The sequence below is a fragment of the Dasypus novemcinctus genome, chromosome 12 (genome assembly GCF_030445035.2).
Source record: "Dasypus novemcinctus isolate mDasNov1 chromosome 12, mDasNov1.1.hap2, whole genome shotgun sequence".
Classification (NCBI taxonomy): domain Eukaryota; kingdom Metazoa; phylum Chordata; class Mammalia; order Cingulata; family Dasypodidae; genus Dasypus; species Dasypus novemcinctus.
The window spans coordinates 46,698,019-46,714,856 of record NC_080684.1 but is presented as its reverse complement, the minus strand read 5'-3'; the positions used below and the strand labels follow the sequence as shown (position 1 = coordinate 46,714,856).

General features: G+C 39.0%; 1 protein-coding gene across 1 annotated transcript in view; it reads right to left on the bottom strand.

Moving 5' to 3' along the window:
• Nucleotides 1-15,893, bottom strand: part of LEMD3 (LEM domain containing 3) — a 72,335-nt gene extending 56,442 nt beyond the window's left edge. Inside the window, exon 1 of the mRNA XM_004449536.4 lies at nt 11,826-15,893. Coding sequence (XP_004449593.1) covers nt 11,826-13,353 — 1,528 coding nt within the window. The 5' untranslated portion in view covers nt 13,354-15,893. The remainder of the gene's footprint in view (nt 1-11,825) is intronic.
• Between the last annotated feature and the right edge of the window lie 945 nt (nt 15,894-16,838).

The window sequence follows — 16,838 nt, the reverse complement described above, 5'->3', positions numbered from 1 at the left end:
CTATGGACAATCCATACATATTTTCATGTAATTTCAAAGGGTTAATTATTCACATGAAGTCCATCTATGGATTCTTTAATATTCATGGACCATTGGTTAAGAACTCCTGGTCTGGTAGAAATGCTCACAATTTTTCTAAAAAGGCATTGGGCCTAATTCCAAAAGAAGTCCAAAAATAAATACAGAAGATGATGCGAAATCATGTAGACAATACAGTATAGGGACAAAGATCCCATGTCTGAAGTCAGGTTATCTATATTCAAATCTCAGTTCTGCCACTTAACATGACTTTAGTATGACTTTGGAAGAGTTTCCTAACCTTCCTAAACCTCAATTTCCTATCATAGAATGAACATGATAATAACAGCCACCTCTTAGGATTATTTCAAAATAATGCATGGAAAACTCAGCATAGTGCTCGGAGACAGAGAGGTGCACACACAAGCACAGGCCTAGAGTCCTTGAGTTGAAATGATTCCTAAAGTTTTTATAGTCCCAGTCCACATATACCCACAGTAGACCCAGTTAAGACTATCCTTATGACCAAAAAGAGCCAACTAAACATCACCTCCTTTTAGGCCCCACCATCATCCAAAGTGGCTAATAATTTATAAACTCCTTTAAACACTAAGATGATCTTATATAGCAAAAGTAAATTATAAGGCACAATATAACTTATTTACCTACATATTGTCTGTTCTATTTAGCAGATAGAATTTGCTAAAATTTTGATTTACCACTTCAAGCTTTTTATCCTTTTTTCCCAAATTGTATACAAGCTATTTAATCTTACTTTTAAAATAACAAAAAACCAACATTATATTTATGTATTTTTTTTTTATTTAACTCCAGTTCTTATACTATGGTTCTTCATTACTAAGCAGCTAAGGAATTTTAAGGACAAAAGAGAAGGTGTTTGCTTTAAAAAGCAAATCAAAACAAAATAAAAAAGCACATCTAATCAAAACCAACATGTTATATCCCTATTTTTAAATATAGATTAAGACTGATATTCTGCCCAAAACAAAATTCAGGCAAGGATACTAAATCAACCTAGGCTTTTTTGCTTTCTAACCCAAACACTATAGAACGTTTTTAAAAAGTTAGTAAATATTTTCAAAGTAATTGGATGATATTTTTATCTTTTTTCCTTCTTGGATAAGACAGTTTTAACACACTTCAGAGCTGACATTTTGTATTAATTTCAATCTAGTACTATCTTTAAAATTTAAACTACGATTTAAATTTAAATATTTAAAATTTAAATCAAACACAAACTTTCCTTTAAGTAATGTTTGCTCCTAAAGTTATATCATTTAGATTAATGTAAATTATGTCTTCACACTGAAAGACAGTGGACTATAATGAAAAAGTGACTGGAGCAAGGAATTCTGTTGGCTTTAACACTTGCCTTTTGTGGTGTTAGGCAAGTCACCTTCTCTGGAGCTCTAACTGCCTCATGGAAAAGAGGAATCTCAACACTTATTTAATATGTGAGGATGAAATGGGATCTTTTGTGTCTGTACACAATATTGGGAGGAAAAAGATTAATAATCCTTACCTTTTCCTTCTTTTCGCAATCCTAGCATGAAATAAACAGCACCCAGTTTTACAAAATAATACAATATATCACTGCTTTATTCTATATATGTCTGTGATGTAGCTCCTGGGAAGAAATAACATTTCTTTAAAAATCTGTGAATAAAGGAAGAGCTAGAAGGGAAGACCCCAATGCAAGTGTCCCTATTAAATTCTTTTATGATACCTGAATGTTTTACTTACTGTCAAAATTTCACCAGAGATAAAAAGTGGGTTAATATATTGTATTTAAAGTATAATTACCTCTAAGAAGATTAAACGGTTGTTAGATCTCCAGTCATTTAAACATTACAACTGACCCCTTGATACTCACTACAAATGTCTCAAAACAAATTCTAAAATATAACCACTCTCTATATATCATTCCCTTATAATATACTTTAAACAACAGTTCCTCACTTTTAAAGAAAAGAACTCCCTAAATTTATATCCAGATTTTCAGATTCCCAACACTGTACATTTAATATTCACTTATTAAGAATACATGTCAAGGGAAGCGGACTTGGCCCAGTGGATAGGGCATCCATCTACATCTACCACATGGGAGGTCCGCGGTTCAAACCCCGGGCCTCCTTGACCCGTGTGGAGCTGGCCCATGCACGGTGCTGATGCACGCAAGGAGTGCCCTGCCACGCAGGGGTGTTACCCATGTAGGGGAGCCCCACGTGCAAGGAGTGCGCCCCGTAAGGAAAGCCGCCCAGCGGGAAAGAAAGTGCAGCTTGCCCAGGAATGGTGCCACACACAAGGAGAGCTGACACAACAAGATGACACAACAAAAAGAAACACAGATTCCCAGGTCGCTGACAACAAAAGTAGCAAACAAAGAAGAACATGCAGCGAAGAGACACAGAGAACAGACAACTGGGGCAGGGGGAGGGGGAGAAGGGGGAAAATAAATAAATAAATCTTTAAAAAAAAATACATGTCAAAATTCTACCACAAGTACAGTATATTTTATGATTTCATATTCTAGTCATAGCAGTATTGATATGGTTGAAAAATACTATCCCATTATTAGAGGGAGGTATCATTCATTCAGTCCTCAGCCAATATTTTATAATGGGTACAGCTTCTGAAATGTTTTCAGCCCATAAGTTGAGAACTAATGCCATAATTGCCATTGAAAAATGTAGGCACCCATCTACTGCACATAAAAGGATGAAGAAAGATTTAGATACTGGGCTAAACTCTGATTCCTTATTAGCTCAATCCCCACTAGATAATCACATTATCGTCAAATTTTATCCTAAAATCATACATTCCTTGACTACCAGAGTTTTACAATATTGTGAACTAATACAATCAAACAGCCCTTACATTTAGCTAAAACAACCGAAATTAGAGAATAAAAGGAGTTGGCATTTGGTAAAGTAGGAAAAAAGAGGAGGGTAAATGCAGGAGTAAAGCAGTTTAATATAATGGTTAGACAATGAGCTTTCAAGTCACATTTGTTAGGATTCAAATCCTCGTCTACCTTATAACCTTGGACAAGGTAATTAACCTAATCCTAAAATTCCTAACTTGTAAAATTATGACACTAGTACCTACTTAATAAAACTCTTAAGAGGATAGAAAAGTAGAGGAAGAGAGGACATAGCCAAAAAAAAAAAAAAGAGAGACACAGAGAGTCTTACTCCTCCAACTCCAGAGAATATGATCTACTTTTCCAAAGACAAAACCTTAAACCAACAGTATTATCAGTGGTAAAACAGGCTTCTATGGGCTAACCTGTGAACTTGAATTTTAAAACAATGTAATAAAATGTTCCAAGTTCCAAAAACAGTTTTACAAATAATCTGGAAGATAACTCATTAAAAAATTGGGAAGTGACTAATTTTCCTTTTGGAAATAAACAGCTTGTCTTTGTGAGCAAACATTCTCTAGGAATCCAAATGTAATTCAAAGAAATTATTCAAATTAATTAGGAGATGCTAAGTATAACGCCACCGCAAAATAACTGCGTAAAATAATTGATATAATATTTAAAATTCAACGAATACAAGCTTCCCAAAATCTCAGAGGGAGGTAATAAAGTCCTTAATTTTTTTTTCTTCAACAGAAGTTTTACTAGTCATTCAGTTTTCATTTTCCCAAAAGGAGCCAAATTTTTCCTTATCTCCTGCCCTAGTCATATGCCATCCTCAAAAGTTCACCACTTGTTCCTACATGTCTAGTTAAAGCTGTAGAAAATAGTTCACAATGGGAAATGGTGGAAAGCATGTAAGGAAACATTTCTATAAGGACAATTAGTAAGGATTTAGGGAATACTATCTCCACTTTAACCTAAGAAGTCCTTTGAAGCTTAAAATAAGGGAGTAATTAAATTTTAAGTGACTGTAACAAATTAAGAAGAGCTGAGCAGTGGGAGAAATAAATCTCACTCACCTATGTGTCCTAGCCCTAAGTGACCAGGCTTTAAAACAGTATAATATAGTGACTAAAACAATATAGGGTTTTAGGGTCAGACTTAGTTTTAAATCCTTGCTTTGCTATAGACTACCTGTTCAGCCTTAGACAAATTAATATCTCTATACCTCAGTTTCCATACCTGTAAAATGAGAATAAAACCTTCACCATGAAGTTATTTAAAGATTAGTTGAAAATATTTATAGAGAACAAAATTCATGGCACATTGGGAGCATTAAAAAAGTTAGCAGCCTTTATAATTCACTAAACCAACAATATCACTTAGGGAGGGCCACTAAAAGGAGTCTAGACCTGTTAGCCATATGTAGCTACTGAACATTTGAAATGTGGCTAATCTGAATTAAGACACGATATGAGTATAAATGACACACTGGATCTTAAAGCCTTAATATGAAAAAAAAAGGTAAAATATATTAATAATTTTATATTGATTATAAGTTGAAATGATAATATTGTGAATACAGTGTATTATTAGAATGAATTTCACCTGTTTCTTTTTACTTTTTAATGTGGCTACCAGAAATTTTAAAATTGCCTTTGGAGCTTGTATTATATTTCTATATTGTCTATAAATTTCTTTAGACAGCTCTAGACAAATAACATCTTTGATTCAGTTTCAAATGCAAAACAGGATGAAAATCTCATTATGTGCTTCGTGTGAATTATCTGGGAGATTGAAGAGCCTAATATCCTTTAAATTCCTTATATTTTAAGTATTATGATTTTAATACACTGTTTATCAAATTCATTTCATTTTATGCATCCCAATCTGTTGATTACCCCTATTCAGTCTATTACCTATTTATTCACAGGGATACACCTTATTATCCCACTTAAGCAGTAACAGTATTCATGGTATCTTACAAACTGGCTGAAGAACAGCATGTGACAGGCTGTCTTCTCTATCAGCTGCACATATTCTTCATATGTTAATAGAAGCTTACTCTAAGACCCATCTACATTCTTAAGAAATGTTTTACTGCCTGAAATTCAGTACTATTGTTTGGATTAAAGCAGATAATCCATCTCTGACTTTCTTATCAGCAAATCTATGCTCTAGTTGTCAATGAGGCTAAAGACTAGTTTTAAATTGTGCTTCATGACCTATTAAATTAATATTACTGTGAAAAGAAAAATACTTTTTTAGTCCTAGAAATAAGGAAGACACTAACTAGGTAATCTGAATAGATGCCTCCCTTTTATCTACTAGGATAGCTTAAGAGAAAAGTTTAAATATACTAAGAACTACAAATTTAACCAATTTTTTTATTACACATTAACATTACTGACAGAACATATTATAGTACTCAAAACACACTTCTTAAACTAGACTCGGGGAATCCTAATAGTATCATAAGCAGACTGCAACTTAACACTTCAAAATTCTACAAAGCATTTCCATAGACATTACAGTAGTTCCCTTAAAAAAATCACTGACTGAAAGTAGCACTGATTTTTACCAGACCCTCATTTGATAAGTGCAAAAATCAAGGTCCAGAGGTTATGAGTGACTTAGTTGCCAAATGGTTGGTAGCTGAGAATAAGATGAAGCATAACAAAATGCACTCCTGCCAGTGGTTAATATTATGGGCTTTGAAGTCAAATCACAGGTTCAAATCTTGGCTCCAGCACTTAGTAGCTGTGAGACCTTGACTAAGTCACTTGTAAACTTATTCTCTCTATACTTCAGTTTTCTTATAGGGATAATATCAGTAGCTACTATCATGAAAATTAAGTTAAAGTACTCTATCACATGGCTAGTTCTCAATGTTTACTCTTAACCATTTAAGGCCCCAAATAAACTCATCTTCTCTATACTATCCTTCCCAAACAAAATTCCTATTCAACATCTCTAACTTCTATCAATGGTAACACCAGTCTTTCAGTCATCCAGTCTCATGACCACAGAATAATCTGACTCTTATATCCCTTTTATTCTCCACATGCAAAAAGTCACAAAGTATTTTCTTTCTTCAAATGGCTTCTCACATGAGATTCTATTCCATCCCCAGTTATGAAGCTTCTTTAGGTTTTCATCAGTCTATGTCTGCTTCTAATCTGTTTCTAGTGCTTTCCACCCTATTCCTTCCCTCCAACCCCATCACCCCATTATCTATACCACCACCTGTTTATCCTACTTAAAACACCAATTTGATCATGCTAGTCCTCTGGTTAAAAACCTTCAGATTCCCATTGCTCTACCTATAAAAGAAAGCATAAATTTTTCGACACTTGAGACTCATCCAACCCACAGTGATCCTCCCTCCCTTTTTATAAAAAATATGGTACTTAACATGTATCTTCCATATTTCATAGCCATTTTGTGTGGTTGCTATTAGTGGGGTAAAAACTTCTGCAAGAATGAAATTCCTTTTGTATTCTTCCCGGTACATTAGTATCAAGTTAGGCAACCAATTGCTGCGTTAGATAATAAGTTAAATCAATGTACACATATTGGGTACCTGATACATGACCATTTAGTCAACAAATATTTACTAAGTGTATTAATTCCTAGCTGCTAAAACAAATACCATACAACGAGATGAATTAAACAATGGGAATTTATTGTCTCATAGCTTCAAGCCTAAGAGAAATTCAAGCAAGACAATGCTTTCTCCCTAAAGACTAGCATTCTGGGGCTGGCTGTTGGCAACTCTTGTCTTTTCCATCATATGGTAATACACGTGGCAGTACCTTCTCTTTTCTCTTCTGGGTTCCACTGACTTCTGGCTTCTGGCTGCTCCTTATAACTTGTCTTCCCACATCCAATTTCCTTTGCATATAAGGACTTCAGCCATATTGGATTAAAGCTCACCCTCATCAGGTTGGGTCCACTTTAACTAAATAATATCATCAAAGATCCTATTCACAAACCCTGGGCCTCCTTGACCCGTGTGCAGCTGGCCCATGCACAGTGCTGATGCGCGCAAGGAGTGCCAGGTCCCGGGCCACGCAGGGGTGTCCCCGCGCAGGGGAACCCCACGTGCAAGGAGTGCGCCCCGTAAGGAGAGCCGCCCAGCGTGAAAGAAAGTGCAGCCTGCCCAGGAATGGTGCTGCACATACAGAGAGCTGACACAACAAGATGACGCAACAAGAAGAAACACAGATTCCCGTGCCGCTAACAACAACAGAAGTGGACAAAGAAGACGCAGCAAATAGACACAGAGAACAGACAACCCGGGTTGGGGGGGGGGCGGAGGGGAGAGAAATAAAGAAATAAAGAAATCTTAAAAAAAAAGTGGAAAGTCAGAGATGTCCCGAGGTGACACTTCTACGAATAAACAGCAGCTGGACAGTAGAGAGGAAAAAAGGGCATTCTTAAAGTAAGGAATAACATGTGCAAGAGTACAGAGACACAAACATTCATTACATATTCAGTGAATAACAAGCAGTTCAGTCATCCAGAAGGTAAACTGTGATGAGAGAGACTGATAGGAAATGAAGCTAGAAAGGCATTCATGATCATGAACAGTTTAACCAAGGAGTTTAGATGTTCTCCAATAAGTGAGGGAAAGCCACTGAGTAATTTTAAGAAAACTGATGATTATATTTGTTTTAAATATATTGCTCTGGCAGTGAAAAATGGACTGTTTGAGCTATTTCCCAGAAGTAAACACCTGTTAGAAGGCTAATGAAACAGTTTGGGCAAGACTAACCTAGAGCAGTGGTAACAGAAAACCACTGATTCAAAGATATGTAGGAGGGAGAACTAAAGGACTTGGTTACCAATTAGATTGGGGGCTGATAGGAAGGTAAAGGGAAGGATGAATCTAGGCAACTCTTTAAGGCTGACCATCTGAACGGATGGACATGCCATTAACTAAAACAGAGAACAGAGCAGGAGAAAAAAAGGTGAGGACAAGGAAAGATATGTGTGAGATGATGTATTGATACTTCTGATACATCCAGAGGGAGATATCTAATAAATAGGTAACTCAAGAGCTCCAGAGAGAAATCTAGGCTGAAAATACAAAATTGGGAGGTATTAACCAGGAGAGTGAATGAAACTGCCTTTGTGTCAAAGGTATAGAACCAAAGACAAAATTGAGAAGAGCACCAATATTTGAAACACAGGCAGAGGGGAGTTAATAAAAACTAAGAGAAAACAAAACAAAACAAAACAAAAAACTAAGAGAGTGGTAAAGCAGAAGTTTATAAAGAAATTTCATGAAGAAAGGAATTTCAATGTACCAGATGTATCAACGAGGCAAAGACAAAAACTTTAAAGCCTCCCCTGAATTTGGCAATTGAGTAATTGGTGACTTGAACAGAGGGATATTTGGCAACACTGGCCATTCTTTCTGATCCTTCAACATGCCAAGTCTGTTCTTGCCTCATAGGTTTGCACGTGCTGCTTCTTCTGCCTACCTTCAAGCCATTCATAGCTCAGCTCAAACATCACCTCAGAGGCTTGCATACCTGTATGTAATTTTGTACAACCCTTGACAACAGCCCTCCAAAGTTACAATCTACCTTGTGTTAGCACCTATCACTATGTGAAATTCTCATTTATCTGTTCACATCCATCTTCCCCCTAGAATGTAATCTCCATATGAAGACTTCATCTGCCTTATGCACCACATATCCCTGTTGCTTAAAATATTGCTTAATGTGTAAGTGTGTGTACATATACACTGAAAATACTAGAGAAGTTCTGAAAGGCTCTATTACTTGAACTCGTACTAGGAGTAAGAGGTGAGACTAGGAGAGGCAAACAATATCCATTTACTTTTTGCTTCATAGATCTCTATTAAAATTTTCTACAAAGATCACATTTTTTGCAATTAAAAACTGTCTTCTAAATAATGATAATTTGAGCCTAAGACAGTATATCCACTCTGCCTATTTTTTTTTACTGGGTTGTCATGATCTAATCACCTATGGAACAAGTTAATAATCTGACTGCAGGTCCATCCTTAAGCTTCATGGTACAGTTAAAAAGGGCAGTCAGAAGTTAGACTCTTAAAACCCTGGAGCTGGAAAGAGTTTATAGATCATCTAATCTAATTACCTAGGGTTTACAGATGAAGTTGAGAGCCACAGCCTAAGTGATTTAATGAATAAAAATAGCGTATTAGTAAAAAAATTTCAAAGACCAAAGATTAAGAACTATTTAAAAGGCTAATCTATTATACATAATTTAAACGACAGCTAATAAAAGCTTGCTAAAGCATACTCTTACATATAACCTGCAATCATCTAATGAAATTGTTACTCAAAGCAAAACTATTTCCTATTTGACCAATGTACCCTATGGTTAAGCATCACAATATGACAAAAGATTTGGAATACATAAGTATAGGGAGTGAAAATTATTCATTCATTTTGAAAACCCTAAAACCGTTAGGTGTACAGACTAACTGAACTAGCAGGTTTTCAAGAGTATTCAAAGGATCAAATATACCATAGATTTAAGGACTTAAATATACTTTTGATTTCTGTATCAACTTCTACAATATGTATTTAGTGGAGTTTAATGAAAATTAAATGTTGAAAAGGCTACTAAATGTCATTTACAGAATGACTTAACTGTTTCTCTTTACATATTACTATGGTTTACCCAGAAGACAGCAAAGTTTTTCTACACTTTTGATTAATACCACCACATATTTCTTTAACAAATCATCTCATTTGACCCTTCCAAAAACTCCATAGATAGAACAGTCATTACTCCAACTTAATATATAATAAAAATTAAGGCCCAGAGGTTAAGGAATTTGACCAAAGTCATTAAGACAAGTCCAATATATAGATCCTCTACCTCTTTAGTCAGTGTTCTTTCCATCACACAAGCTACTCACATCCACCATTTACTGAAATGCAAAACACTTTATAATTTCCTTCCAAACTGGTGGGGGTGAAAAAGGGAGCCCAAAACTCTTACCATTTCTATTCCATTCTCTTTTACATAAAATTTTAGTAAATAACATTAGCTATTCATCTCAATAGTTAGAAGACATGAAAACGTCATCTTTACTAAAAATTGAGTTCCTCCTTTGCCACGAAACCCATGAAATATCCATTCAATTATTTTCTTTATACTAATAAAATAAAAATACCCTCTTATTTAGCAAGCTCTCTACAAACAATACTGAATCCAATCCAGGTAATTCTAACCCCAAGCTTCTATACCATTCTACCCCTACTTTTTTCACAGGTAGGAGGTGAGATGCTTTGGACTTGGAACTCAATATAGAGGTGTGCCTTGCTGCTTTATCTTCATTCACTTAAAATGAATTACTACATATAATAATAATACAAAATATTTAACCCTAATTTGAAATTGAAAAAAATCTGTCCTACCAACTCACTAGCTGTCCAACTGTGTACACATTTAACTTCTCTGAGTTACATAAAAAAATTTATATTAAAAAGTTTTACATAAAATTTCCTTGTCTATAAAATGGGGTTAGTATCACCTGCCTCTGTGGATTGTTGGGTATAATATGTATAAAGTACTTAGCTTTAGAAAAGGGTGGGTCATACACTAGGAGGTCTTAGAGAAACAAATGTAGTATATTCTACTGCTGCTAAGTAATGTCATGGAATTTATGGGAACTTTACTAGTTTAACTGGCAAGGTAACCTTATTCCTTTTTTCTCCCAAATATTTGAGGAAGGACACATCACTCTTGTTCCCAGAGAACCAATTAAGAAGGACCTAACCCTGAGAAATTATTCAGCAGTCCATCATGCACTAATTTACTTTCTCTCTTTCAATCCTCAAAGCCACCTTTCTACTCAGTTACCATCCTTTTATAGATTAGGAAACAAGAGCAAACTCTTTTGGCCTCTCCCTCTTGCTCAAGGTGCTCTAACCACTTCAGCCTACAGGAAAGCTCTTGCTCAAGTAGGGCCTTTCTTTCCTCTTGTTCTCTTTGCCAGGAATGATCTTTTGCTCTTTACAAGGCTGGCTCCTTCCCCTGCTTCTGCCTCACCTCATATAGCACCTCTTCTGACCATCCAGTCTAAAGTAATCACTCCCTCCTCATTTCCTGCAAGGAACTTAAAATGATCTTTTTGTGTTTAAGGGCAAAGAGACTTTGACTTACTACTGTTGCACACTGGGTGCTGGCATAGAGAAAAAGTTCAGATGCTGGTGAATGAATGAACACACCTGCCTATAGTCATCTAGCAAGCAAATGGCAGGGCCTGGAACCCAATCCAGGTAAACCTGACTCCAATCTCCTGCACAGTCCTACCACTACTTTTTCTTAAGTGGGAGGGGAGCTACCTTGGACTGGAAAATCAATTTGGAGATGTGCCTTGCTACTTTCTGGATTCATTCACCTTAAAGAAATTACAGAACTACCCACGTATACTTAATACTATAAAATATTTAGCCGGAATTTCAAGAGTTCTTACACTGCCTTTTAGAATCACAACTCAGCTTGAAGAGACCCTGAATTTACTTACAATGCCCCTTAACAACAACAACAAAAAAATACTTTGAAACCTTTGAGTAACTGGTATCTGCACAAATAGCTATTTAAGGCTGAAGGAACATCTAAGTCACACTCCCCCCGCCCCCAGAAATTTTTTTTATAAGCCGCTTTGAGTTTCACAAAACAGCATACAGAAAAAAAATTTTAAATCAGTCATGGGATATCTTTCTGATGACCGTAATAATGCTCTTTCCTAAAGAACGGTCAGACAAATGACTTCAATCTGTTGCATTTCACTGTTAAACCATGCTCCTGCAGGTAAAAAGCACTTCACGGAAAATGCTAACTGCGCTTAAATAGCACAATCATTAACAACATTCGCCTTGTTACCCTACCCAGAGAGTCGAATACTTACTGTTGAGTCCTCCATCCTCGGATACTCCTGTCCCTCTCATCCCTAGGTAAGTCAGTCCCAATATTAGGAAAAATAAGCAGGCAGCAGTTAAGAGAAACATCGACAAGTAGTGGGCACTAAAACCCCCTGTTGGGGACACCTCCTCCCGCTTAAATTGCTGGAGAAGTTCCTCCTCAGGTTCGGAAAGCTTCGGTTTGTTGTACGTGTTTTTCAGGTAGGTATGATTGGGGCCCGTATGATTGGAGTGATTGAGCCTGAGTGAACTGGAGGCGGCCACCGCAGCACTGGGGGGGAAGCTGTTGGAATAAATCCTAGGGGAGTCCACGCCGAAGGCCCCACTGCCGATATGATTACTGGTTTTACGGAGGGAGCCTGTTGACGAATCGAAGGTTGAGTCCATGTCAGTAAGAGGCGGGGGCAGGAGTGGGGCCAGCTTCTTAGCGTTAACTCGGTATCTAGGAATGGGGCTGGAGTCCAGTTGATCGCACCCTCCCCCCTGCCCTGCCGCCGCCTCCTCGTCGAGGTTTCGGCTCCTGTCTAGACTCCCGGCAGCCGCCGCCCTGTCATTCATCGCGATTCCTCCGCCTCCTTGAACTGAGGTCTCCAGCCTGCTGCCGGCAGATTTAGCAGTCAGCGGAGAAAGAGGTTTACTATGGCTCCGTCTGGGCCGATGCCGAGAGAGCGAGTCGTCCTTTAATACCTGCCTGCTGCAGGCCGCGTCGTCGTCCTCTTCTTCCTCCGAGTCCGAATAGTTTTCCCGGCAGATGTAGGGGAGAAGTCGGCTACCGTTCACCGTCCGCCTCGACCACAGCGGTTCCTCGGCCTCCGGGTCCCTCTCCACGCCGTCTTCTTCCTCCTCTTCCTCGTCCTCCCCTGCTCCATCTTTCCCCGACGGAGTCTGCAGTTCGGGGGCCGCCGGTCTCCTGGCCCCCCACCATGAATGGGGCTTCCTTCGCTCGGCTGAGTTGCTGTTAGTCACCTCGCTGGCGGCCAGGGCCGCCGGCGGCGGCTTGAGTCCGCGGTACTGGAACGAAGCCCGGTCTTTCCTCCCGCCGCCGCTGCCGGCCTGGTCCCGGGGACTGGCCTCCACGTCCGACTCGTCCGAGCTGAAGCCCAGCAGCACTTTGGTGCCAGTCGTGGGGGCGGCCGAGGCGCCCCCAGACTCTCCCAAGGGGCTCTCCCGGCCTGAGGCCGAGATTCGGCCGAGGCCCCCAGGGGTCCGTAGGTAGGAGAGGTCGCCCGAGACTGGCCGGACCCCCATGCCCACGGCCGCCGGTCCCGCGGCTGCGACCGTGGTGGCCGCCGTGTTATTGTTATTACTGTTCCGCGTCTTGTTGCCGCGGCCCCCGGACCGGTGCTGCTGCTGCTGCTGCTGCTGCTCTTCCTCTCGAAGCTTCTTCAGCTTCTTGAGGTAGACTGGGCGGGTGCTCTCCGTGACCGGGCCAGGAGACAGGCCGTAACGACGGAGCTGAGAGAAAAGCTCCTCATCCGAGAGCTGCTGAGGCGCCGAAGCCGCTGCTGCCGCCATTTTCTCTCCAGGGTGTTTTACAAGCTCCGCGCTACCGGAAGTGACGCGCTGCCCTAGACCCTGAACTAGACCGGGCTGCGTCGCCTTCCCAGCGCCGCGGGCGCCTTGGCCAATGGGAGGCGCGAGAGGGGCTCACCTGAGCGGGAAAGGACCACCTGGACGGCGCGCGGCTCCCGCTGCGGATTGTTTTTCTACGCTCTCACCTAGATGTCCCAGCGCTTTCTCCTCCTCCTGTCGATCTCCTCCCGCTTTTCTTTGTCCTGCGCCTCTAAGTGACGTTCCCGGGAGCTGTCTTTTGCTAAACCACACCTTGACCTTCTCTTCCCAGGTTCCTGCTACCCATGCAGTAATAAATGGAAGAAAATCCGCCTTGAAGTTCAGGGCTTTTATTTTTCTTGCCATCCACTTTCCCGCAGCCCAGGAGAGCCTAGAGAAACTCAAAGAAATTCTGATGGCCTGACTAGATTGGCAATTTCCCTGTCTGATTAAGGTTCTCTCTTTACAGTTTTTCTCTGCATTTGACTTACGGGGGGAAAAAGTAGTGACTCTCTCGCTGCTGTTTTTGAGAAGTCTTGTTCTCACTCTATCTTCTGTAAAGATATGGAGCAGAACAGTCACAATTTCAAGGGTAATGGCTATTCATTCATTAATTAATTGTAAAGTGTTATAATTTTACCCGTTTTGTAATCTGATGATCTTGCTAGGCCTTCATTTTTGTAATCGAAAGAGCCTATAATTTGTTTCATTTTATGACACTGACAAAAAGACATAACATCATCCCGTTTATTTCCATTGCAGCATTCCAAACAATAGTTATTTATTTTTGATAGTTTTATTTAATTATTTACTTAATTATATTTAATTACTTACTCTCTTATCCCGTTGGACTGTGAGTTCCAAGAGAGAAGGAACCTTGCTTCTATCATTGGCAACTTTAGCTCCATAGTGCCTGACACTAGTAAAAGCTCAAAACAAAACACAAATTGGTTGAATGAATTAATGAATTGCAAAAGCTAGATAGTATAAGATGAATATTTTGATCTGGGAATAGTGCCAAATGAGGAGGAGGAATCTTCACACAAAGTGAAAAAACCAAAGACAATTAAAACCTGGAACTCCAACGTCCATTATTTACAGAATAGGAACTGAAGCCCAGAGAAGTGAAATTTGCCCAGTTTGATAGAGATCCCTTACCTTTCCTCAATCTCTAGCAGAGCTGACACTTTTTGAGTAATAAATCCTAGCAGCTACACTGCAGCATTTCACACACTACCTGGTACACTACAACAATACTTTTTTGCCCCGTGAGTTATTTTATCCGGTTTTATTATATACATCTGCACAGAAAAACATGATGGTTGAAAGCATAGATAGTGTTTTCAACATCCTGAATCCAACAGCAGAGTAATACCTAGCAACCTTAATTTTCTACCTCTTAGCAAAAGCTTACCATCTCCTTAAAACAAACAGAAAAACAACAAAGGAAAGCTGTCATATGGAGGTGCATTTCTTGTCCTTTATTGTGGAGAGTTTGTTAAGCACTTAGAAATCTGTGTGTTTGGCACATAGGAAATGCTCAATAAATTTTAGCCACTGCAATGATGATGGTGACCCAAAGTTTATTACCATTCCTGCCTGGGTGCAGAATCAAATGATTACAGACTTACCACACCTCTCTCTTGGTGTGGCAGCATGGTGACACTGTGAACTCTGGCGTTAAACCAAACTGGATACAAACACAGTCCTTTCTCTTTCTTTTATTCTTAGCTCAGTATTTTCCACACCCTTCTTCATGTGGGAACCACAGAGGTCTGTTGATTCAGCCTCTGCTTTTCATGAATCTTTAAATGTCCTCCTGGAAGGATTGTCACACAATTCATATATTTGCCTATGACTTTGGGTAAGGTAATCTTTCTGAGCCTTAGTTTCCTTACACATTAAAAAAAAGAAGATTTACCTTCCTCAGAAGACTGTTTTGAAGATTAAATGAGATTATGACTACGTAGTGTTTAGCACCATTCCTGACATGCCATGTGCACTCAATAAATGTTAGCCAGTAATGGCAAGCCAAACATTGTGGACATCCATTTCTCTAGCATGGCTCCCAGGAACTCCATGTAGCAATTAAGGGAAATGCTAATGTGCAGACAGAAATATTAATAGATTTTGTTCAAAGCATTTGAATAATCACATTTAAGAGTTAACAAAGGGGGCAGGTATAGCTCAGTGGTTGAGCGCCTGCTTTGCATGTAGGAGATCCTTGATTCAGTTCCCTGTACCTCTTATTAAAAAAAAAGAGTTGATGGAGATCAAGAGTTTTGGCAAACATAGTTTTTGGTCATTTCAGCCCTATGGGGCAACAGAGCTTGGAATGAGCAAGGAAACAAAGATCTCACATCTCCAAAATATGTGACTTTGGGCAAATCTTAGGCTCTCAGAACCTCAATTTATTCTTTTTTTTAAAATGGTGATAATATTGCCTGCCCTACCTGAAGCAAAATACATTAAATAAATATTTGTTGAAAATAAAGAATGAACACTGTATGTGAAAATGTCGTTCAAATGTGTTTACATGTCAGGCAATATAACCAGATAATAATAACAATGACAACTCCAATTGACATACCACTTCATGCTTTGCAAAGAATCTTCATAGACATGATCTCAGTCCACATTAAGTGTTTCCTCTGTGAAGATACTGGGAGCGTGATTTATTATATGGAACTATATTACCTTTTGTCTGGGGAATCAAGCAGACACAGTACTCTATGGACTCTCACTGCTCACATCCAACATTCACATTTATTAATGGATTTTACTCCTGCTTCCAGATAGACTTTTTTTTTTCTTTTCAACAACTAAATTTTTTAAAAAAGATACATAGATTATACAAATGTCACATAAAAAATACAGGTGGTTCCCATATGTCCCGCTCCCCACACCTCCTACATTTTCCCACATTAACTACATCCTTCATTAATGAGGTGCATTCATTGCAAATAATGAACACATTTTGGAGCATTGCCACTAAACATGGATTAAAGTTTACATTGTAATTTACACTCTCCAACACAGTTCTGTAGATTATGACAAGATTTATAATGATCTGTATCTGTCGTTGCATTGTCCTTCAGGGCAATTCCCAAGTCGCAAAAATTCCTCCATATTTCACCTGTTTTTCCCTCTTCCTGCCCTCAGAACCTCCAGTGGCCACTGACTCCACATCAATGATATAATTTCTTCCATTGCTGGAATCACAATAAATCTATAATAGAATACCTATAAGTCTGATTTAGTCCATAGTTCATTCCCCAATCCTGAGGATTCTGGGATGGTGATGTCCACTCTGCCTCTAACCAAGAGGGGGCTATGTTCACATAGGGCCTCTGGATAGGACTTTCTTGCTTGCAGTTGTAGACTCTCTCAGTTCCTTGGTATGGTAGTGCCCATCATTACCTCCACGTTAGTTGACCAATGGATTGGAG